Below are 26,099 nucleotides of genomic sequence, written 5' to 3'. Positions count from 1 at the left end.
AACTGATTAAATTAACAGATATTGTGGCATTATCGCTAAACAAAAGGAGCTAAATTATTTCCATTGCAAAATATGATTCATCTGAAACTGTGTGTGCGTGTCTTTGGGCAGGTCCTTCTTAAATGCCTGAAAAAGCACACGTGGAAGCTTTGTGATTTACTGTTGGGTAGCTTCGGTTAGAATAGTCCCAGAAACACGAATCAGACTTTGCCACATTTAAAAATGAATGACATGTTCTGAAAAAAAATTCAAACTGCCCTAAATAGTTTGTCTGAAGTCAATCTGGAGACTAAAGAAACACTTCGATTCAGGGAGAAACTGGAACAAACCACTTAATAAAAGTTTTGTATCAACCTAAATACGTGCTCTGGATCTCAGAATTATGGGTTCCTTTCCAAAACCTCATAACTTGTCCAGAGCTTCATTTCTTCAGTTCTTTATTCACTTTAACACCTACATTGAAGAAAACCTTCAATGCACCCGCTCTCATTCCTGTCTTTCAGGAAAATGCTGCACGAGTTTGAAAAGCACAAAGATTCATGCTTCACGAACATGATCACATGATGTGTCTGTTTGATTTATTGTGTCGATTTGGAGGTTTTCTGTGTTGGAGCCTCCTAATTAGTGAGCTTTAGAACCAGATTCGATCTCGACCACCGGCGTTAATACAAAGCAGCAGTACAGGATGATAGATCGCTAACCAGACCATGGATAGAGATGTGAGTTTATTTTGCTATTCTTGGTCTGTCACCTTATTTACCCAGCAAACTCTGGGGACAGGATGCAGAAAAGGGCAAAGTGCTGAGTGAATTTAGTGTGGTATAAATCATGCTTTGTGTTATTTGGTATAACAAAGGTGGAGTCCATTACTCATCAAGGCCGAACAAAGCACCAACAAGAATTTACTAAGCAGTGAGATAATGGGTTAATTGTTGATGGAGCTGAGAGACTGCAAACACACACACACACACACACACACACACACACACACACACACACACACACACACACACACACACACACACACTGTAGATTGCAGATAATATACTCAGGACATTTAGCATATTGTTGCTCTTGCAGAATAACTCAAGCTGACATTCAGTTCATTTGTGCACATGAACTGAATATTTATACGTTCCACTAAATGCAGCAGTATTAAAGATCCTACAAACAGGGATTGAGAAGTTATCTCTGATAATTCAGTGAGCAACCGTGTGCATTACTCTGTGTATAGTATGTTGCATGTCTAAACGTACTGTCTGCATTAGAGCATATACTGTAACGCTGCTGCAGGTGACAGCTTTTAGTGGCAATGTCTTCAGACACGCAGACTTTAATTAACTCCTGCATGTTACTTTAACTGATACATCGTTCTTCATACATGCTCACTGCTGTGCATCATTAAGATATACTTGTCAGCTAACAATCCAAGAATGTTTTATGATGGATGTGCTCATTGGCTATAGTTCAATGTGACTTTACAGCAGATTTGTTTTTCCTGTTATTTGGGTCAGGTAAATGCTGGGAAGTTAGTGATTTAACTCCCGGCACTCCACAGAGGTTGTATTCCAGCTGTGAAATAGCAAACTGAGTTATGGCACACCCATCACTGCCAAACTGCCCTTCAGCAAGACACTGAACTTTAGAACTGACAACTAACTGGGTCACTGCACTGTGTGCTGAACTTCACTCTTTGAAATGTCTAGTGTGGAAAAGGGAAAATTCTAGCAAGAAGCAACTGCACAAGTTTAAAAACAGCAGTAAACAGAACCATTACCAATACAATGTCGTGCTCTTAGCTGATTTTGAGTATTCAGGATTGCTCAGAAAAAGGAGAATCTCAACACTGACAGATTAGCCTGGCATACAGAATAGAAAGCTCCTGTAAGCTGACAATCAGAAGGCATTTCAACGTACAGCGAGACAGATGTGCTGACCACATAAATTCTTGATCCAACTCTCTCTAGATCTGTAGCTTCAAATCTTGCAGATAAACACACTGATTCTGAGTACTGACAGTTTAGTCTACACACAACAACAACAAAAAAATAAAATGTAATTATACAGTCCCGAACAAAAGTTTAAGACCACTTGAAAAATGGCAAAAGAAATCATAGTTTGCATGGTTGGATCTTAACAAAGTTCCAAGTAGAGCTTCACCATACAACAAAAAGAAATGGGACTGAGACAAAACATTATTTTTGAGCATGCAATTTATTGAAAACAACACTTAAACTGAAGCAGGCTGTTTTACAGCTGATCAAAAGTTTAGGATCACACCTCCAAAAAACCCGTAAACCACCCCCAAAACAGAAATCAAAATTTCAAACATGAACTCAGTAATGAGTAGCTATACTATTGTCCATTTTTGTAAACATCGCTTGCCATCAAAGGTTCTCATTTGGATTTGGATCAGGGGAGCGTGCAGGATGGTCCAAAAGAATGATGTTATTCTCCTGGAAGAAGTCCCTCGTGTGTACTGCAGCATTGTCCTGTTGATAAACCCAATCGTTACCACACAGATAACAGCCCTCTGTCGTAAGGAATGCTCTCTGCAACATCTGGACATAGCCAGCGGCGGTTTGACGCCCCGGCACTTCCTTCCACTGAAGGAAAAAGCAACCCAGACCATTATGACTCCCCCTCCACTGTGGCACACAGAAAACATCTCAGGTGGGATCTGGTTGTCATGCCAGTAACGTTGTAAACCATCAGGACCATCAAGGTTGCATTTTTTCTCATGAGAGAAGAAAACTTTCTTCCACCTTTCAATGTCCCATGTTTGGTGCTCTCTTGCAAAGTCCAAACGGTCAGTTCTGTGGCGTTTAAGGAGACGAGGCCTTTGAAGATGTTTTTTGTTTTTGAATCTCTTCAGTGTCACATGCCGTCTGACGGTTACGGGGCTGCAGTCAGCACCAGTAACGGCCTTAATTTGGGTGGAGCATCATCCAGTGTCTTGATGGACAGCCAATTGGATCCTCTGGCTCAGTGCTGGAAAATTCTTTTGGGTCTTCCACTTGACTTTTTTGTTCCGTAACCCTTAGGATCATTTAAAAAATTCTAAATTATACTTATGCAGTTCAACAACCCGACCACATTCAAAAAGGGAATGCTTTTTTTCCTTTGCCATCATGACATCATGACAGTGTGACTACCTGATAGAAAATGACAATGAATCCACATTTTTACACAGATTTGGCCTTTTAAGGGCCGTGTGGTCTTAAACTTTTGATCAGCTGTAAAACAGCCTGTTTCAGTTTAAGCGTTGTTTTCAATAAATTAGATGCTCAAAAAAATGTTTTGTCTCAGTCCCATTTCTTTTTATTGCATGTTGAAGCTCTATTTAGAACCTTGTTAAGATCCAACCATGCAAACTATGATTTTTTTGGCCATTTTTCAAGTGGTCTTAAACTCTTGTTCGGGACTGTATATATAGGGTCACTCCTCACTCTGCCTTGTTCCCAAACAGTAGCAGCGTCAGTATAATATAGCTGTCAGGTAATTATCAGAGAATGTTGTATGATGGATGTCCTCAGTGGCTGTGACTTTATAGCAGATTTGTTTTCCTTGTTATTTGGGTCAGGTGTTATTAGCTGGTTATGGTCCGGTACTATAAATCAAGTTCGACGCACCCCGGATAGTTTTTTAAACTTTATCTTATTCAGTTAAGATATGTACATACACGGGTGTTTTTTATATCAGCAATTTTCTGCTTTAATTAAAACAAAACAACTTAAAAATTGGAAAGTATTGTTAAGATTGTGCCAAAGCAACAGGCAGTGATATAACAATCAGAGGATCAGGCAGGTGAACAGGCAGGCATAAAGCAGATAAAGGCCCACACTGCTTTTTCTTGTTGATGCTGATAGTAATGGTATTCGTGGGAGCCAGAAGCTGTTTACGATGAAACATTTGTTTGTGTCTTTTAGCATGGTTTGCTTCAAAGAGGTAAAAGACCATATTTATCTCTCATTTGTGAGGAAAACTTTTAAAAAAATTATATCATAATCATCAGTGAGTAAGAAATGTGCCCCTGATTGTAATGACTCACGAGCTTGTAGGTGCTCAGATCAGCGGTTCCAGTGTCCATGGATTGAGTGGGCGTGTCTGTGAGAGCACAAAAATATACATCACCTGTAAGAAAACAGATTGTGTGCTATATTTATTGCTGCTCTATGCTTAAGTTCAAAACTGCATATGCTTTGTGGAAGTTGGAGACACCTCTTAGAAAGAACCACAGTTTTCCTCCTTTAGCTCAAATGATGGAGCTTAAGCTCGGTACAACACAGGAAGGAATTTGCTGCCACTCAGTTTCCCAAATCTGATTGAATAAAACCCCAATATGAATAATTTCATGATGTAAATGAACAGGACGCTGGTGCATATGCAGTCAGTCTACATAATAAGTCAGTCTGAATAAGCCAGCTTCATTGTTCGCACACATTCCTCGCTGCACAGCACTTTTTCTTAGAGTGACAGTTTTTCACCTATAATTATGCGCACTGCTTCTGCAACACAATGCTAACCTCTATTTTGCCAGATCACTATTATCACTGTTATTACCTTGTTGTCACTGCTGTGTTTGCTCACCTGCAATGGCATTTTGTCTGTCCGTCTTTGAAATTAGGCCGCGCTGAGACTGGGGATGTACATGGATGTGTACAACTGTGATTAAATATGGGTTTTCAGCAAAAAGTTAAGACAGCTACTGGTTCCATAATTGCAGGTAAAAGAAGAAAAACAAAAACATGAATAAGTGAGACCTTGAAAAGAGCATCATTTTTCAAAAACTAATGTAAATTTATGAGGAAAACAAAGCTGTGAGGTTGATTGTGAAGCTTCTAATCAGAGTAGAGCTTATGTTGCACTTCTTTTTTTTTGCATTAAAAAATAGTGCAGTGTATTTAGACAAAAAGAAGTGAGGATGAGGTGACAGCTTTTGTGCATTCAACACAATGGACCCATGCAAATACATTACTGGTTAAATCATCAATATGGCTCCGTACTCGGCTGTCACAACAATTTGATCCAGTCTTGCAAAGTGAATCGGTGGCAAAACTCCCCACATTTTTGGGAGTTAATTTGTGCTTTTATAACATCAAATACTATTCAACATTTTGTCATAATGTACCACTTTGTTCCCAGAAAGTATCTAGTTCTTTAATATAAATGTAAATATGTGACATTATGAGTTTTTCCTTGGAGTACGTATAATTAATTCATTTTATTACATTTTTATTTTGTTTTACCCTAAATTTCCCCAAAAAGTGCCATCACACGCAGGTGAATAATTTATATTTTTTCCCCCTGGCTCGCCTTAGATGAGATTAGCAAAATTCTTGCTATAATGAATATTCCTATCATTAGTCATTTCTTCATCTCTGGGTAGTGCACTGAATTTGACCTCCAAGTTTGATGTTCTGATGTGTGTCATCCAGTACAAAATCAAATTTAATTCATTGCTTTCTTCTGCTGGAAATTATTAATATCAATCTTGCTGAACTCATGTCCTATCTTTGCTTATGTCATTATCTCTGGCTGAACACACTTTTGTCATTTATTTGATCAAAATCTTTCTGTATAGAATACAGCTTAATTGATTTATACTTCAAGAGATTTTCCAATTAAAGTGACAAATCCAACTAGATAGAAGACATGCTGTAGAGGCACCGAATCATTTAAAAGATTACAATCGCCCCTCAGATCTCCTGTGCTCCTGATTGGGATGAGAAGATGATCACATGAATAAATGAGCAACGTTTGCACATAAGAGTCTAAAAAAAAGAGAACACCTGCACATTTTTTCTTTACCAATCATGCTTCATGTTTGAAAGCACACAGATGAGCTATTGTTCTATATAGATAAAAATAAAGGGAGAAGCCTTTAGTGAATGTACTTGTATAGCTCCTTTTAACAGCAAGGTCATACAAAGGAACAATAACAACACAGGACTGCAGAAAATACATATAAAGGACGTTATATAGCTTACTATATATATATATATATATATATATATATAGACTGCAAGACCAGACTGACCAACCTGTGCACTGCCTGGATTGATTACAAGAAGGCCTATGACTCAATGCCCCACAGCTGGATACTGGAATCCCTAGAATTGTACAAGATCAATGGGACCCTAAGAGCCTTCATCAGGAACTCAATGGGGATGTGGCGTACAACACTAGAGGCCAACTCCAAGCCCATAGCACAAGTCACCATCAAGTGCGGGACCTACCAAGGAGACGCTCTGTCCCCACTGCTGTTCTGCATAGGCCTGAACCCCCTCAGTGAGATCATTAACAAGACTGGCTACGGATACCGACTACAGAACGGAGCAGTTGTCAGCCACCTCCTGTACATGGATGACATCAAGCTGTATGCCAAGAGTGAACGAGACATCGATTCACTGATCCACACTACCAGGCTATACAGCAATGACATTGGAATGTCGTTCGGACTGGAGAAGTGTAGTCGGATGGTAACAAAGAGAGGGAAGGTAGTCAGAACTGAGGGGATTGAACTACCAGAAGGCAACATTGCAGACATAGAGGACAGTTACAAGTACCTGGGGATCCCGCAGGCGAATGGGAACCATGAAGAGGCCGCTAGAAAAGCTGCAACCACCAAGTACCTGCAGAGGGTCAGGCAAGTCCTGAGGAGTCAGCTGAATGGTAAGAACAAGATCCGGGCCATCAACACATACGCCCTGCCCGTGATCAGGTACCCTGCTGGGGTAATAGGCTGGCCAAAGGAGGAGATAGAAGCCACTGACATAAAGACAAGAAAGCTCCTGACCATGCATGGAGGGTTTCACCCCAAGTCCAGCACCCTGAGGCTGTACGCTAAGCGGAAGGAAGGGGGCCGGGGACTGGTGAGTGTCAGCACCACAGTCCAGGATGAGACAACGAACATCCAAGAATACATTAGGAAGATGGCCCCAACTGACCGAGTGCTCAGTGAATACCTCAGGCAGCAGAAACCCAAGAAAGAGGAGGGAGACGAGGAACCATCATGGAAGGACAGGCCCCTGCACGGTATGTACCACCGGCAGATAGAGGAGGTGGCTGATATCCAGAAATCCTACCAGTGGCTGGACAAAGCTGGACTGAAAGACAGCACAGAGGCACTAATCATGGCAGCACAAGAACAAGCTCTGAGTACAAGATCCATAGAGGCTGGGGTCTATCACACCAGGCAAGACCCCAGGTGCAGGCTGTGTAAAGATGCCCCAGAGACAATCCAGCACATAACAGCAGGGTGCAAGATGCTAGCAGGCAAGGCATACATGGAACGCCATAACCAAGTGGCCGGCATAGTGTACAGGAACATCTGTGCCGAGTATAACCTGGAAGTCCCGAGGTCAAAATGGGAGATGCCCCCAAGGGTGGTGGAGAATGACCGAGCTAAGATCCTGTGGGACTTCCAGATACAGACGGACAAAATGGTGGTGGCTAACCAACCGGACATAGTGGTGGTAGACAAACAGAAGAAGACGGCCGTAGTGATCGATGTAGCGGTTCCGAATGACAGCAATATCAGGAAGAAGGAACACGAGAAGCTGGAGAAATACCAAGGGCTCAGAGAAGAGCTCGAGAGGATGTGGAGGGTGAAGGTAACGGTGGTCCCCGTGGTAATCGGAGCACTAGGTGCGGTGACTCCCAAGCTAGGCGAGTGGCTCCAGCAGATCCCGGGAACAACATCGGAGATCTCTGTCCAGAAGAGCGCAGTCCTGGGAACAGCTAAGATACTGCAGGACCCTCAAGCTCCCAGGCCTCTGGTAGAGGACCCGAGCTTGAAGGATAAACCGTCCGCAGGGGCGTGCTGGGTGTTTTTTTTTAATATAGTTTGATTTGGTACAGTGATGGTAAACTGACGCTGTCAGTTCTGAAGTTTTACATATCAGGAAATAGAATCATTTACCAGGTTGTAACCTTATTTAAATACAACCTCAGATACACAACAATATATGACATACTGCACTATACCACTGCTACAACAGAAATGAAGCCAAAAGGAAAATGCAGTGTGTGAAAAACTGAGCACTGCCCATGATTCAATAACGTGTAGAACCACTTTTAGCAGCAAAAACGTGAAGTAAATGTTTTTACTTTATCAGTGTCTCACATTGTTGTGGAAGACTTTGGCCCACTCTTCTTTACAATGCTGTTTCAGGTGAGGTTTGCAGACATTCATTTATGGACAGACCTCTTGAGGTCCCACCGCAACATTTCAATCAGGTTGAGGTCTGCACTTTGACTGGGCCAGCACAGTGATTCTTTCTTTTTCAGTCATTCTGCTGTTTATTTGCTGCTGTGCTTGTGATCATTGTCTTGTTGCATGACCCAGTTTAGTCCAAGCTTCAGCTGTCAGACAGATGGCCTGACATACAGAGGGGTTCATGTTTGACTCGATTACTGCAAAGTGCCCAGATCCAATATCTGCAAAACAAGCTCAAATCATCACCCCTGCACCAACATGCGGACAGCTGGTGTGACGTATTTGTGCTGGTTTCTTGTGTTTAGTCTTCGCCAAATGTAGCACTTTGCATTGTGGCCAAACGCTGATTTGGATTCGCTCTTGTCTGTCCAGAGGACATTGTTCCAGATGTCTTCTGGTTTGTTCAGAAGTGTGTGTGTGTGTATATATATATATATATATATATATATATATATATATATACTACTTTATTTTTACAACAACTTTACGATGCCTTGTTTTGCCCTCACATGGGTTTTAGCCTTTAAATATATCCTCTTGCTCTTAGCCGAGCTTTTTAATATCTCTGATATTTTCATCTGCCCAAAATAAAAGGTCAGTAAAAGGATAAGAGATTGAAAAAAGAACAGCACTCAACAGTTGCCTTTATGTTGCATGGTAGTGTTGTGACTCTGGAACAAGTTGGCTACAGCTCCTCCTCACTGTCCTTTTCCATTTGCAGAGGCATGAAATGATGGCGTATAATGGGGCGCGCAGCTACTTCAGCTATACCAACTGCTGGCTAGATGCCAAATTGGAAAAAAGTGAGTCGGTTCAAAAGAGGAGCTGTCTGTGGTATCCTTGGTAACTAAAATTGCTTAACATTTTTTCTCAAAGGTCAGAAGAAAAACGGGAAGAAGTGGAGACTTGGATCCCTCCCCCACATCTGAGACTTCCTTTAAGCTTATTTAGTTTTCAAGGTGTCCTTTGAGAGGGAGAGCGACAGAACCAAAGGGAAGGTGACAAAGATGGAGGGGCTCTTCACCCTGGCTCTCTCTCATCATCATGACAGGGAAAAAAACGGAAAGGAAGACGGATTTGCTGGCACATACTTATTCACCTTCCAGTACCAGACTTCACTCGTTGTATAATAATGAAGAGAAAATGAGTACACTCTTTAATATTTAACGTAACATTTTGGGAGCTCGCATTTGAGACTATTAGTGAGATGCTACTCACAGCTGAAAGTGTATATTTAGGTGGCCAGTAAGCGCAGCACAATGACAAGCATGCGCATGTACAAATGTAATTTCCTTTGGAGAGCCAAAAGCCTCTAGAGGCTTTGTAGCTGCATTACAAATCAGGTCGCCATGGCTGCCACCATAAAGGAACTCCATTAAATAATTGACAGGGAGCAGAAAATGGCTAAATGCATAACAAGCAGGCATAAATCCATTCAGGAAGGAAAAGTAGATTGTGTGACAAGATGGAGCGATTTACTAATGTGACAGAGAAGTTACTTTTCCGTACTTTAGTTTTATGTATGTTTTGTTGCCACGTGTTTCTGCATGTAGAGCAACACTGATGTTGGATTTAGGGGCCATGCAGTGCCTCCTACATTATCCACATTTTTGTATGGTCACTGACTCTCACGCCCTCATTATAAAGGGAAGATCATCAAACTGACTTTGACTGAGGCTAGCTGGAACACCAGTAAAAACTTTAGTTGGGATGCATATATTCCACCCTTGAGTCTCATTGGTGCACTTTCCTCAGATACTTTAATCCCAGCTGTTTTGTTTTGTCACCGTTCTGGTTTAACTCAATGCTTTTGTGTTCCAGATTTTTTTTGCCCAGCTTTTTAATTCTCCTTTATTCCTGTACCCTATTATCTGCCCCGCTCAGCTCTCTTCTGTTCTCTGCTGTTTTTCCTTTGTTGTCCAAGGACACCCAGCTCTGACTGGGATGGACACAATGACTGTTGGAAGTGGATTTCATTTATCACTGTGGCACTAATAGCTGCCCATCATCCCTATTGCCGTGAGAGCCCTTAAATCTCCAATAGTGACAGGTGGTGAGTTGTGTAGGAAAGGCCATAAAATATCCACCCAGAGGGTTTACAACAATTAGGAGGAAGTAAAACAGACATAAAGGATTTAAAGTCTGATGAGGGGAAGTGCTTTGTGAAGCTAGGTGTGTCTTGTAAGTATACAGGGTGACTCTGTAAATAGGTCAACAATAGAAAATGGTTTTCATTGCTACATAATTAACAAAATAGAACAAATCCAACAGATTTTAAAGGGTCAGGGATGTTATCGGTGAGCACTGAAAACCAGGATTGTTTTGGGACCCCAAAGCAGGTTGAGAATGTTGAGAAGGATTATAGATAACTTTTGTCTCAGATCTGTCCTTGAGCTGTGTTCAGCATGCCCACATTTCCCCGTGGTGCCACATGGATAGTTAAGTGCTTACAGGACAATACAGTAGTAATCAATTTCTGTTAATCTCAGTCACAAGTCTGGACATGGGTGGTACCGTATACACATGTGAGTAACAGTTTGATTGCAGCTGTTGCAATATTATAACATGGGTCAGTGTGGCTACCATGGTATACACCTTTTAATGCAGCTGAACTGGAGAAAAAAATGAACGCTAGAGGGGTATAAGTTTAACATTCAGTCAGATTAAAAGAAGTTATATAGACTCACTGACCACTTTATTAGGTACACCTGTTCAATTGCCCCTTAACACAAATATCACAGATACCTACTAGCAACTTGATGCATTTAGGCATCTAGACTTGGTCAAGAGGACCTGCTGAGTTCAAACTGAGCATTAGAATGGGGAAGAAAGGTGATTTAAGTGACTCTGAACATGGCATGGTTGTTGGTGCCAGATGGGCTGGTTCGAGTATTTCAGAACCTGCTGATCTGGTGAGATTTTCCCACATTATCTCTAGGGTTCACAGAGAATGGTCCACAAAAGAAAAACTAACCAGCAAGAAAAAGTTCTCAGGGATAAAATGCGTTGTTGTTGCCAGAGTGGTCAGACTGCTTCAAGCTGATAGAAAGGCAACAACAACTCAAATGACCACTTGTTACAATGCAGAAGAGGAATGCAGAAGAGCATCTCTGAATGCACAACATGTTGAATCTAGGCTACAGCAACAGAAGAGCCAACACGTTCTCACTCCCAAAGCGTAATATTTTACGCTAGGTGACAAACCGTCAAAATATTATGCTTCTGGGCGCCCAACATGTCCATAAATGACGAGATCAGAAAAATGAGGAAACATGAGAACCGTTTGGAATCAATCTACACATGTTCGTTCATTTTACTTAAATCACTTTGGAAAACTATTTAACGTCATTAAATTGCTGGTTAACGCTAGGGATAAGGTTATGGTTAGGGATAAGGTTATGGTTAGGGCTGGAATACATGGCTGGAATGTGTATTACCACGGGACCATCATTCTACTGGATTTCACCAATAACCCGGTGTGTAGCATAAGAACGCAGAAGGTCACCTTTCGCGTTCCTCAGGAACACCGCGGGACGTGAAACATCGTTGGGATGTTACTCGAGAGTGAGAATGGGCTGGAAGACCACATTGGGTGCTGCTCCTGTCAGCTAAGGATAAGCTACAACACAGGCTCACCAAAACTGGACAAAAAAAACAAAGACTGGTAAAACAGTGCCTGGTCTGTTGAGTCAACACTGAGATGGGGTCCGAATTATATCAACAGTTCAGGCTGGTGGTGATGGTATAATAGTGTGAGGGATGTAATTTAGAACCAACTGAGCATGGTTTCAGTCCCACATCCATCTCTTTAAGATCACAGTGGGCCCAGCTCCTGATGGCTGCTTCCATGAGGATAACGCACCATGTTACAGAGTTCAGATCATCTTGAATATGGCAGTGAGTTCACTCAAATGGCCTCCACTGTCACCAATCCAGCACAGCACCTTTGGCATGCAGTAGAGGTTCACATCATGGATGTGGATGAACTGTGAGATGCAATCATGTTATTATGGAAAAACACCCTCTGAGGAATGTTTCCAGCACCTTGAAGATTGCAAAGTGTTAGCTTGACAGGTAAAATAGAAACTTGCAGGATAAGATCAAAATGTAGATTATTGTCAAAATGTTGTGGTCGCAAAGAAACTATTAATGTGCAAAAGTTGTCTAAATGTTTCAGGTTGGACTAAAGCTTCGGTCCAGCATTGCCATGTTGTGTGTGTGTGAAATGCAAAAACACAAAACAAAACTGCAGTCACCCCCTCAACACTTTTTTGTCTTATCAGTTTAAGAAAAGGAAAATTAAAGTGTTATGTTTGTTGTCAGTAACTATAAAGTTTGCATAAATTTGGCTTATCAACTTTTTTTCTCTTAAAAAAAAATCCTTGCCTTAAGTAGCAATTCCCTCCTCGACACATTGGCTGAAATAAAATAATAGTTATTCACAGACTGGCTGGAGGTAATACACAAATCTGAGGGAAGAATTGTGTCTGTCCAGGGATGACTCAGTTTAGCTTATGTAAGAGTCTAAATGTGATTAAAGAAACAGCTCTATTATTATTTTACTCACTCATTCTCACCTCACCACGAGCAGAAATCAGGCAAGAGAACAGAACCTGACCTAAACAGGTATAAGTGTGTTAGAACAAAAATGCTTAATTGTGTGTAAAACCCGGAAAAAGACGAAGCTGCTCCTTTGCTTTCTTGTTGAAAATTCACGTCGTGCTCTGTCAGAAGAAAAGCAGCTCAATTTCTGTCTTATGGTGCTTCCTCAAATAGAGCTGAAGCGCTCCTTGAGGACTTGACTCGTTGTCAGATGTCGGAGAAATGTTCCAGAGCTCTCACTGAACACATCCATTGTGCTTCAGCTGAAGAAAGCTCAGAATAAATAAATGCATGTGTTGAACAACTGTACTCTTTATTTTATTTTTTAATTATCATATCCAGAGGTCAAACCTTACATTTGTTTAGAGCTAGTCCAGCTCATAATACCTTTATTACAACACGGTGTACTTAACAAATCAATAAGCAAACAAGCTTTTCTACGGTATATCTTGCACACAGCTGACACTCGAGTGAACACTGAACTGTGTTTTCTGAGATCTTCCCATTTTCAGCACTCTCGTTCACTTTAGATAAATCAAACCAAGCTCATAAAGCAATGAAGCTGCATTTCTCAAAAAACGGTTTGATTTCAGGTGACGTTTGCACCTCTCTGTCCGCTCGCTTAAATCACACGCAGATGAATTCAGAGATCTTCCAAAAACGGGCAACACTTAAAATTTTTAAACTCATGTTGACCCCCTCCCTGCACATTTGTGCTTGATATAAGAATTATAAATGGCTTAGTGAAGGGACTTCAGTGGAAAGTTTCTGTGGGAAAAAAGGTATTCTGACAGACACAGAGCTCCAAATTTACCACCCTGTCTCTCAGCCAATGGCTTGGATAAATATTTCACCATGTTTCCCCTCTCAGAAGTAAAAGGTTTCTGAGGCTCTCCTGGAGATGACTGACGACTGTTGCACAAGAGGGCCAGTTACAGTGTTTCAGAGCAGAAAATAGCACACTATATTGTGCTCTATGGGGTAGCCTAGTGGAGGTAATGGAATTCTCCATTAGCTTGGACATTCTGGTTACCTATGGACAGGTAATTCCTGAGGGCCGCTGTATCTACCAGAGATGTGAATAAAAAAAATAATTTAAACATCACTGACTGTGTTCAGGTCACACTGTATAGGAGGTGATTATAATCCACTGCCACTGTGTATTTAGCTTGCGCTTTCATCATATTGCAAGGTTCAAATATGGTATGCATTTTGAAAAATGCTCTAGATTTCTATTCAGACTTGCAGATGGTCCAGCAATGCGTAAGTCTTGAGCCACCTCTTGTTTATGTTTTCCTATAAACAGGAAATAGATGCAGCAATTTACTTATAACATGCAAATGGAGAGGCTGTTGCTTGGGAGGTAAAGCAGGTCATCGTTTATTCAGAAGCTTGGTGGTTCGAAGTCTGGCTGCTCCAGTTTTCTTTGGGCGAGATCTTGAACCTGGAGTTCAAGATTGGACTGTGAATGTTTTTTTAGAAAACACTTATATGAAGTAAAAAGCATGAATGAGACATGTTGTACAAAGTGCATTGAAAGCTTGAGTAGAAAAAGCACCATATAAGAACCCTTTTAAATAACTGGAAATACAGTTCAATTCTAACTTGAAAGTCAATATTTGCTATGACCACCGTTTTTCTTCAACACAGTCCAATGAATGTGGATGATCTTTGCTGGGTTTTTTCCTATTTCTTGAAGACATGACTTTCAGATACTGTTCATCTACTGTAGATAGTTTTATAGGCCCTCCATCTATCCAGTTTATTGAGATAAACTGCACACCATGGTGAGATATACCAGGTTTTTTGATAATAGCTCATTGGGAATCACCTTGCTGGTGCAAAAATACAATTTTGTGCCTGTCAAACTATGTCTGTCTTTTGCATTTTTTATAGATTCAGCTAAAGAAACGAGAACATATGATATATTTTTAAGACAGACTGCTAGTAACCGAGTGCATAAAATGCTATTTGGTTCTTGTCTGTCTAGAGACAACACAGGTTTATCCCTTTAGTTAGGTAACTTTTTGACGCTTGAATGAGTGACAGGTCAATGTTAAGTAGCTTAATAATAAAAAAAAAAAATTCCACTATATTGACTGTAAATTTGTTAAAAAGAAGCCAATGTCTAAAGAAAAACTTTGAAAGAACACCAGGAAGCTTGCAAAAAAATAAAAATAAAAATGAAAGTCTGGGTCCGTGGTTCAACACTTTTGCACATCCCTGTGTATGAAAATAAAAGTTCTGTATTTTAATATCAACATTGGATTAAGTGACTGTGTGTAATGTGGGAGACATCCCTTGTAGCGATGCTGCTTGGTTTCTCAGCTCAGTTCTGTGGCGCACTTATGTTTTTTGTCTCACTCTGACAGTGCTCATAATGTGGCAGCGTGTCAGTGCTGGGGACTAACTGTGTTCAGCTGGTGAACACAGGAGTTAGCGGAGAGAGGGAGAAAGAACAGTATACTTTTATCTCTGAGCTGAATGCATGTTTCTGCCATATTAACCTATCACTGTTACGTTGTACGCGGCAAAGGGAACTACACGTACATGTTTTTTGCCGTTGTTATTGTTTCTTGTTACCCTGCCTCTCCAGGGTTAGTAAAGTTCAATTTTTAGAATGCAAAAATAAGAATGATTAAACCCACAGATGTTTGCATCAGCACATCCTGCTGCAAGATATGCAAGAAGCAGTGTAATGAAGTGTCAAAATGCGTGCTCTCTTAGCCAAACCGGCAGTCATTTGTCTCCAGAAGGACGATGAGAGGATTGTGTGTCCAATGAGAGTGTGCCTGGAAACAGCTCTGCCTTCTAAAGGTCTGAAGATGAGTCATGGTGGCAGAGAACTGCCCTCCACCCTCCACTGACAAACAAATATCCCCCCAAATAAGCACCACAAACACCAGTGTGTGAATGTGTGTGTGAATGGGTGGATGACTGGATATGTAAAGCGCTTTGGGGTCCTTAGGGACTAGTAAAGCGCTATATAAATACAGGCCATTTACCATTTACCATTACCATCTTCATTACTGAGTAATGGATTCAGAGAGGAGTGTTGCATTACTGCGTATCTATTATGAATTCCGTAGAAGCATGGCACGTACTCATCTTGGCTCTGTTTCATATTTATTTGACATTGTTGTCTGTGTGTTTAGTCTCCCCTGTGAAACTTAAGTACATTTTAAGTGAGGGGTGTAAACTACTCAGATTAGTGGAGGGATTAGAAGAATGAACACAAAGTAGTTGTTATATAACGTCCACTGAGGACGGACAACCTGAGCTGAAGGATCTTGGAGTCTGACAGTGTGATGGTGCGCGGCACACAGTTTACATGGAAACTGAAAAGTTACTGTCTCGTGTAACCAATGACAAAAGTAACCTACACCAACGCAACTACCAGTTGTAGCTGTATCTTTTTCTTTCTTTCTTTAGTGTCGCAGTATTTTCTACCACCGTCAGCCCACAAGACCTGCCATGGGCGACAACATAATGACACCTGTCTCAGATAAACGACTGATGTTTCATTCAGCGTGGCAGTTCTGATACGAGGCGTGTGAGGCTTTTTAAAGCCGATTAAAAAAATCTGATCTGGGTTAGATGTCTGTGTGTGTGTGTGTTGGTGGTGAGGAAAGGATATAATAAAGCGCTCCTAGCAAAGCGCTAGTTGTAGCCCTGGTGTCCATTCAGAGTCATTCTGATTTAGATCAATACCACTTGCATTATGTGTTGGCACTAGTTAATAGGCACCAGTGTGCATCAGAGGTGCTGGACTAGAGAGCATTTTGACATTTTGTATACCTTCACTCAAATGTGTCTACAACCAGCATCTCTTAAAAACGCACTAGAAATGATTTCTGAGGAGTGTTATAATGTTATTTGACAGCCAAGTTTGTTAATGTCCATACTTAATCTGAAGGTAACAGAAAATGAGCTGCAGATGGCAGCGAGCTCTGTAATATTTGTGACTAGCATAATACTAAGCTGTACAAACACTGGAGAAAATGTTTAAAGATGAAGTCATATTTTAAAGCTACACCTGACAAGCTGAACTTTTAAAAACCTGTCAATAGAGTAAAGACCCAAGTCGAAAAGCACTGAATGTAATTTGACAGTGAATCACAGCGATCCTTACCAAGTTTTTTTATGTTAGAATTAACAGCAAAGCAGAAATCAGATAAATAGCCCGGAGAGTGGAATATAGAGTTTTCATCAATGACGCATCTGGTGCTGATGAGTGCTGCGGGCGTGCCGCCAAAACATGCAGTGTCGTACACGCAGATTTATCATTTTGTGTGAATAGTGGCTATTTTCCCAGTTTTGTACAAATCCGAGCCTTTCACACCTCATTTTGTCCTTATTTTTTTTTCCCTGACACCTCCAGCTGCTATTTGAAACCACTGAGCTGCCTGTTTGATTGATAGCTCGTTCTCTACTTACCAAGCTCAAAGAGCCAAAGAAAAAGCAGCAAATAACCCTCCGGGCAATGACAGAGCTTAAGACCTTTCATCCAGATGTCTGTCTTTGAAATGAGGGGACGTTTCTTTGATGCTACCACACTACAAGCCTAAAAGGGTGGATTGTAAATTATAAATGAATAATAAGATTTTGTTTTTGAGATGACAGAGAGAATATATTAGATGAGGAGTTTAAAACAAGATGTCAATGTGACATCAAATGCTTTTAGTACTTGCTAATGATGCTTCATTTGTCTCCTTTTCTCGCAGGTATCTGGGGATCACACGACCTCTCACCTACCCAGCCCGGCAGAACGGTCAGCTGATGGCCAAGATGATCCTGGGAGTCTGGCTGGTGTCAGCATCCATCACACTGCCGCCTTTCTGTGGCTGGGCCAAAAACGTCCACACAGCCGGTGTGTGCCTCATTAGCCAAGACTTTGGCTACACCATCTATTCCACAGCTGTGGCCTTTTATATCCCTATGCTGGTCATGCTGGTCATGTACTACAAGATCTTCAGGGCAGCTCGCAAGAGCGGCGCCAAGCACCGCTTCACCAACCTTTCACGACGCGAGCGTCTCGAAACAGTGGCTAACGAGGCTCTCCGAATGCAGGGCCTGAAGCCGCCCGGCGTGGCAGAGGAGTGTGCCGCATTGTCCCGCCTGCTGACCCGCGAGCGCAGAAACATCTCCATCTTCAAGCGGGAACAAAAAGCGGCCACGACACTGGGGGTGATTGTGGGCGTCTTCGCCGTGTGCTGGCTGCCCTTCTTTATCCTGTCCACCGCCAGGCCCTTTATCTGCGGAGTGGAATGTAGCTGTGTGCCCATCTGGCTGGAGCGCACGCTCCTGTGGTTAGGTTACGCCAACTCCTTAATGAATCCCTTCATCTACGCCTTCTTCAATCGAGACCTGCGCTCCACTTATCGTGACCTTCTCCGGTGTCGCTATCGCAACATCAACCGTCGGCTTTCTGCCGTGGGTGTACACGAAGCTCTCAAAGTGTAAGGCCGAATGGTTAAAGTCGCTGCTCTTGGACACTCGGTGCTTAAAAGGCGACACATAAACAGCCGGCCTGCAGACAGACACGGCCTAACGGGATAAAAGTCAGTGTTAGTGGCTCGCTGCAGACAGCACAATCACTTCAGTGTGTGAGTCAGTCATTCTATTTTGGAAAGAAAATCACAGAGCGTACTTGATGGACTATTCAAGTCGACACTGCTTTTGTGCATATGCCACAATTCCATCCTGTTCCAGATTTATGATGGAATAATGCCATAACAAAGGAAATGACATATAAACACAATCAATCATTCTAGGGCTTTCAAAGAGACCATAAGGCAAGCAGATTTCTGTATATTAACAAAATTGATGTTTGATAACAAATAACGTTTGTTTCGTGGCTTTCTGAGCATCTCCCTCTCATCGTGTATCCACGCAAATCCCCGATGATTATTTTTCAAACGGGAGGTAAACACTTTGAGGCGTATTACAGGACTGAAACTTATATCACGCCATCTAAAGTCAGAGCCTTCAAGCTGGTCCTCCGACTGAATTTATTTTGAGCACCCTAGATGTCACCCAGTTGTTTAAAATCTGGTGATTCCAAGTAGAACAAAGTGGGGTGGAAAATGCTGATTTAACACAACATAGTGAGAACTTCTCAGTGTTTGAAGGTAGTTTGTTTTGTGTCTGCATGAAACATATTTTTCTTACATGCCACTGTATACATTAATCAAAACAGAAGTGGTGGCAGCGGTGTTTCATGGGTAACCCAGACACTGCATCGCACAGAAACCATGATACTGTGGAGCTTTTCACTTTTCTCCAGGCAACTAAACGTTTCCACTTTAATAATTAGAATTTCCACATTGTTAAGACTCGTTTTCCTCACTGGTTGTTGACAGTGTTTTTATCTCTCTTTTCAATCAGGATGTGTGCCCCCCCCAGTTCAGTACATTTCCTTTTTATCTCCTCAGTGACTTGTACGAACCCATGTCCGATATCATCAGTCGAGCAGTGTGTGCTTATTTTCTACCTCGATTTTTTGAAATGCTCTACATTTCCTCCCCCCAAAAAAGGTGTACTGCTGTATCATTTTGTATCGAAATGCTATTTTTTATTGTGTAAAGTCAATCTGTCTACAGCTGTGTGCGAGCGCTTTGAGTGACCACTCTGTTATTACCTTGAGAAAGAAGTTGGGGAAAGGGGTAAAAGTATTTCATCACTTTGTAAATAAAGAAACACCGAAGATGTCACTGTGGCCTAGATTAGTGTGAAAGCCATTCGTGCAAAGTCAGTGAAGTTCTTGTTCTTTGGACTGAGATTGCAGTGATTTAGGAGACAATCAACATGGGTCTTCTTGCTTTCTAGCCCCCACGGAGCATCCTCAAATGCCTGATGCACCCAGTATGTCATGCATAGAAATAAAGACCAACCTTTAAGCCCATTAGAAGTCTTTGATACATTTGTGACCTTTCTTAAAGCAGTATCGCCAAGACTGTTGGGCTACAGCTAGGATTCTTAAGGATGGTTGCCCCTCCCGTCTGCCCCAGAAACGCCTTTGTGTTAAGTCTGCTTTGAGCAAATGCTTTTATTCAGAGTCTGGGTAACAGCTGTCTGCTTACTCCAAGGGAAAAACAGTGACGAAGAAGAGTAAAGTAGGATGTGTCTCGTCTTGTGGTCAGAAGGTATGTCTCAGTACAGACATATTTGGGTTGTGTTTGTAGAGGAGTGTCACTGTATCACAGGCAAATCACCACTTCAAATATATTTAACACATAAAGACCAACTTAGAAGACCAACAACATGGCTTTCCAATCATATTATTAAGGCTGACACCAAACAAGCCTTTTTATTTTGTGTGTACATACATATTCCTTCACTCACATACACATACAAACTGTTTCATCAAAATGACTTTGCACATCACAGGTATGATACGGCCAAACTCATTTATTTAAAAAAATATTCCAAGCACTTGCCGATGAACCCCTCCCCCTATCCAGTGTATAGTGGTGCTCTTTATAGGTGTCTGTTGAATTAAACTTAGCGCTGCCCCTCACCAGCAGTTTGCCTCAGGAGACCATACCAGGGGCAAATGCATCATAGACAACATACTTGTGGGATCACTCAGACATGCAAACCCTTCACCTTAAAAAGGTCGGAGAAAGAACATAAAAGTAATACTTTTCATTTTGCAGACAGGTGCTAACTTACTATGGGTTTTCAGAGCTTTCTCCTCGAAATAGTTACTTGCTTTGGTTGAAGAGCTGTTGTGGTAAACTGTGAATTGTAGCAACTTTGACACTTCCTGTCATTGTCCAATGCAACAAAAGTCATTGCAAGTTTTCCTGATTTTGAAGAGAAATTAGGCTAGCTTTATTTAATCCAGAAGAATGCTGTTACTGTTCATCATGACACAACTGCTGCGACATACAATCCCAACACAAATGTGATTTTTCGAAATGTTTTCAACTGATTCCTGTATAAAATCTCTTGGACAACCCTTTAAATGTGCCGCTTTTAATATTATTACTGTTATTACATGAGTCCAAAAATAAGCCTTGGCGGAACATTTGGCCATTTCCTTGATTTCACCGTCTGTCAAATGGTTTGGTGGGATGGTACCCAAATCTAACATAAGGACATTCCTAATTATACTCTTTCATTTGCACTATGAGTGGCTCTCCAAGTCAGTTGAACAATGTTATGCAATTCAGCCCTGCTGACAATAAGAAAAACCCATATGATGATCACAGGGGATAAAATCTAGTTAACCGGCCCTTTGCAGACTAAAGTCTATTTAGGGTTCAGAGTCCCTGGAGTAAAGAGCAGCAACACAGCCTCAACCCGCACGCTGACATTTTGTTTCAGCACACTCAGAGGAGGCAGCGCTGGTGGATCTTGTGCGCTGCCCCTAAGACCTTCAGACTCCCGGCAACCATGTCAACGGGCGTTACTCTCGGGGAGTGAGCACCACTGCGCCTGCGAGGAGCGCCTGCCCTCTCGGTCACCGTGTCTGGCCTCCTGTGCTGGCGCCTGATGTGTGTCATCGCTGTCGGTGAACGGGAGGAACTATTTTCATTTGATGTAGTACATTCATCTAAGGGAGAAGGATAGTAGCTGAGAGTCTTTCACATATGCTGCCCAAAGGCTCAGTTGCCAGCTCTGACAAGCTGTGGGGGTTGATGTGGGGACTATCCACTCGCGCTTTGCTATTTTTAATCTGTCCCAGCAATTAAACGAGGAAGCTCTGATTAAGCATGGGGGAAAAGGAATTTAAAGTACTGTGATTTTGCTATCCTTCCATGTACCCTCTGCACATGCAAATAATAATAATAATTATTGATTTGGAGATAGTCTTTGATACTGCATAGGACAATTATGGTGACCAGGAACTTGTAATATTTCTATTCAACTCACTTAATACATGATTAGTCCACATTTATTGTGTTTAAAATACAGTTTGTGTTTCTTTCAGTACATGACAAAGTCAAGTTCATTTATATACAATATGTTTTGTAGCTGAGGACACGTCACATGTTGGTGCAAAAACTTTTGGAAAGTATGAGTCTGACTTTCAACAAAAAACAAAGAACAAAAAATGTGTGCATTAACATTTACACTGCGTGAACAGAATAAAGTACACGTGGTGGTTTCCAACATGTCAACGGAAGGACTGGACGTCCTGAGACGATTTTAACCAGGTAAGAAATAAGAAATAAAAAATTGTAATAAACTATAACAAAATAATTAATTTAAGAAAATCATACATTATATTTAAAATTATTAAATATTCTCCAATGCTTCCCTTCTCTAACTATAAGATGGATATATGGGTAGTTGCCGATTTTTAATGTAACAGACTAATTATTTCTTTTACCTGTAACTTATCAAAGCCACTCTCAGATTATTCCAAACACACATCGATGTAAATCTGGTTTCTGAGATATTTTGGGCACACGTGTACCCGGATGTTACATCCTCAAATATAATCAGGGCCATAAATGTAGCCTCGTTTCCCACCTACTAATTAAAAAGGGAAGCTATAAATACACCAGTAAACATGTCAATTATGTGTTAATCCAATTTATGCGGTGTGTCCTGAAATATCAACTTCCTCCCACGGCCACCACCCATGGCCAATCACAGCATGAGTATCTGTTCATTGTCTATGGGACTTCCTGTGGGGATGGGCCTGTGGCAAATGCAGATAAGTTATCTAAGTGTCACCAAGAAGTTTTTTCCCCTCATTTTATTTTGTGGAGGCAGCGACCTGTAATTAGGTTTTGTCATAGAGCTGGAAGGTAAATGTCTGCTTTTTAAGGTTGCAAGCATCAAAGAACCTGCGTATGAGGGCAGCCTCTCCTGTACACTTCAAAGTGAACGAAGTAGATATAACACTTCTTTTGCATAGCAGTTTTTTTTTAACTCGGGTATGAGAGCATGGACTTGATGCCTTGTATTTGCACACATGTTCACAGTGCTGGCTGCCAAGAAACCCTCCTACACGGCTTGTATCGGATAAGCCTGTCGATTGTTCTGCACTGCATCTTTGAGGCCAATCAGTAAGAGTGTGAATGTGTGTGGAAAGGCCCCCATATGGTCTAATGCTCCACGTTCCCTTAATATGTTAAGCGTATCACAATAGTAGCACTTCCTAAAATCATCCGCTGCTTTTTGGGATCTTAAAGAATTTGCAGACATTGTGATTAACCTACAAGCCCATTCACACGGAGGTCTGATATTTTTGCATCTTCCCATTTCAGTGCCAGGTTTTGTTTAAATGGATTTTCTTTTATAAATAGGCTACAGTATTTGTGGTGGTAAAAACATATTGCGAGCCACATTTTTCAGACAGACTTGATTTTCCAGAATTAAAACTCCCACTTGGAACAGTGTGACATAAAATATTAATAATTTAAAAAAGAAAAAAAAAAAAACAGAACAGAATCTACCACATAGAGTTATTATTAGGCTTGCAATCTCATGAAATAACTTATCTAATAAAATATTTTAGGATGCAGAGAAATGTCAGCAATCGATTATTTAGTGGATGGACAGACTTGAAATGATTTGTAAGATTAGAATAAGTTTTTTCTTTTATCAGACTCACTTAAACATATTCACCACACATCAGTTGTCTGTCGTTTTGTTCGTATACGTCTCACACAGTGACCAGGACAGGTCAGCTGCTTGTCATCTGCTCAACTAGCTTAATTGCTGTCTCGCTGCCTTTTAAGAACAGTGAAAGAAAACAGCAGTTTGGTGAGATTGAGGATAATGGGCTGCCTTTTGCAACCAGCAGCCTATGAAATGACAGTAAATGCCTCAACCTGCAAAGGCCACCATTTGGTGTGAATTAATTCTTTGTAATTGTGTGCAAGACGCAGATTTAAAATGCAGTTCCATTGTCAGACTGAGGAACATCAAGTAGCGGGCTTTTATGCAAGTTAACAAAGCACAAAAAATTAGATATATTAAAGCCACTGTGAGTTGGTTATTATGTGTTCAATCAACTCAGTCGCTTTGCCATTTAGTTTCATTTTGTCATTATGGGAAGGAGGATTTTGGATAAAACTCCTCCATTTATCCAGACTTGGAACCGACATTAGAAGTGCTGGGTTGTGTCTCTTCCTGGAATAAAACCAGAGATCTTTCACATGCAAAGGTGAAAGTGTTAATCACTATACAATGGAGCGACTAAATAAAGTTTATACACTGTAACAAAGAAAAAATCCATAGAATAGACTGAGGTCTACCAGAAAATTACCAGTGCAATTTCTATTAACCTTATGGGGAATTCCAGTATTTGTAAAACAGAACAATTTATCATTTTAAAGAACTGTGAAATGTTTTATTAATAATTTCTGTAGTTAATGGGCACTTTCATCTGTTCAGTTTTGTATCCTCTATGTCAATAATGGACGTTTCCTTCACTGGTCGGAAAATTCAGTGTACATCATTAATCATATAAATTGAATAATTCAGCATATCTTCATCATTTGCCAGAAATGTATTTAGCACTAAAGTTTTATAACGACCTAATCTAGCCATTGTTACGACCCTGAGGCCACAGACCGTAACAGCCATCAGTAGCCCACAAATTGTGGTAAAAACCCAGTTAGTTTCCTCACCTTTAAAATGCTATTAAAATAGATATAAATCACTAGACTAATAGAATATAATGCTTCTAATTACTAAACAGAAAGATGATCAAACAAAGTTGGGATATATAAAGACTAAACATGATTTCTGTGTGCATTGTATAGACATTCTCTTGCCTGTGAATATTATAGTTCTGTGCACCTGTGGACCACCTGAAGTAGCGCGTTAGCATAGCATACAGTCGATGGGTTTGTCTTTCATTTTTCTGAAATCTTGAATGGGTCCCGAATATGCTGAGGCATCCGCTGAAAATCACGGGATGTAACGGTAGCTTGATGAATGTGACAGTACAAGTTTAATCTGCATTCTGCACTAAGTGCACAAAAGTTGCTCTGTGTGACTATGTGCGAAGGCAGCCTGAGACTTAAGTGAAGTCGTGAAGTGTGGGTGAGGTGGGAACTAAATTGCACAGCTTGCCTATGTCAGTTTGTCAAGTCTCTGGCAGTGCAGCAGGGTGCAAAGTGAAGACTGACAGCAGTTGGTCTGTGAGTGTAGACTCAAGCACAGTCAGGTGTTCCTGTGCTGTCTAAGCCAGTTGGAGCAGCAGTCAATCTCCACCTGCCTCTTGTCACTGCACATTGTTGTTGATCTGTGGGGTCGAGCCCATGCAAGAATTTCTCATCATGAGCCCATGCAAGAATTTCTCATCATGACACCTTACCTGACTGCTCTCAAATCTTAGCTCTGTTTTCTGTTGTCAACTCCCCACAGTGTACTGCCCCACAGTCACTTAGATTTGCTGTCAGTGATGAGTAGCACGAACAGGACAAGATGAAGGACTCAAAGGAATTTTTCTAAATTGAGTCTATCAAACGGTTCCGTCCTGCTGGGATGTAAAATGCCAGATTGAGTCCTTGGCCTGTTTTGTTTCTGACATCATCCAGATCCATGATCCACAGTCATGATTCCAGTGTTTTGTGTTTGTTTATGAAGGCTACTGTATATTTGTGATATTATGCCAGATCCATACATCCATCTTTTTTCATCGCTTGTCCAATTCAGGGTCAATCACCAGCCTATTGCAGGGATAGCGCACAGAGACAGAGAACCATTTATGCTCCCATTCGTAGCTACAACCTATTTAGAATCATCAGTTATACTAACAAGAATGTCCTTGGACTGTGGAGGAAGCCATGCATGCACAGGCAGACTGCACACACCAAAATGCCCCAGCGAGCTGGTAGATTCGAATCCAGACCCTTCTTGCTGTGAGGTAATGATGCTGTCCAGATCTTTTCCAGAAAAAAAGATGCTGTTGCCGAAACAAATGTTTGAGTGTCTTGGGTGGTGCAATAGGACCATCAGTCTTAACTGCTTATCAACTTCAGGATCACAGAGATGGCAAGGCAAGAGATGAGCCATTGCAACGTTTCAACAATAAAATGCCTACATTAAGAACTTTATCTGCTAATGTTCAGCAAGTAACATTCACCATAATTTTTGCCATCTTATTTCATCAATTTAGCATGCTAACATTAGCTATTTAGTAAAAAATAAAACAGACATATGAGGTAAAGGGAATTTTGATAGAACAAGGTTAAACTCAGTAGAATGTCTGTACAGCATACTGACACTGACTTTATTTTGGACTTGGAGGAAAAGTAACGATATCTGTCCTCTGGGTAACATGAATGAAATATTTGTGCTCAGA

At 41.1% G+C, this 26,099-nt stretch overlaps 1 protein-coding gene across 1 annotated transcript in view; it reads left to right on the top strand.

The window, feature by feature from the left end:
- The window catches only part of htr7c (5-hydroxytryptamine (serotonin) receptor 7c), a 30,317-nt gene extending 9,974 nt beyond the window's left edge, over positions 1-20,343 (top strand). Inside the window, exon 2 of the mRNA XM_086313259.1 lies at positions 17,548-20,343. Coding sequence (XP_086169385.1) covers positions 17,548-18,286 — 739 coding nt within the window. The 3' untranslated portion in view covers positions 18,287-20,343. The remainder of the gene's footprint in view (positions 1-17,547) is intronic.
- The last annotated feature ends 5,756 nt before the right edge of the window (positions 20,344-26,099 follow it).

The sequence above is a fragment of the Aulonocara sp. 'chitande type north' Nkhata Bay genome, linkage group LG12, assembly GCF_057382095.1.
Source record: "Aulonocara sp. 'chitande type north' Nkhata Bay isolate Kocher_YH1m ecotype deep benthic linkage group LG12, A_spYH_male_GT1.1, whole genome shotgun sequence".
Lineage (NCBI taxonomy): Eukaryota > Metazoa > Chordata > Actinopteri > Cichliformes > Cichlidae > Aulonocara > Aulonocara sp. 'chitande type north' Nkhata Bay.
Note: the sequence above shows the minus strand (reverse complement) of the source record. Positions and strands in the feature narration are given on the sequence as shown.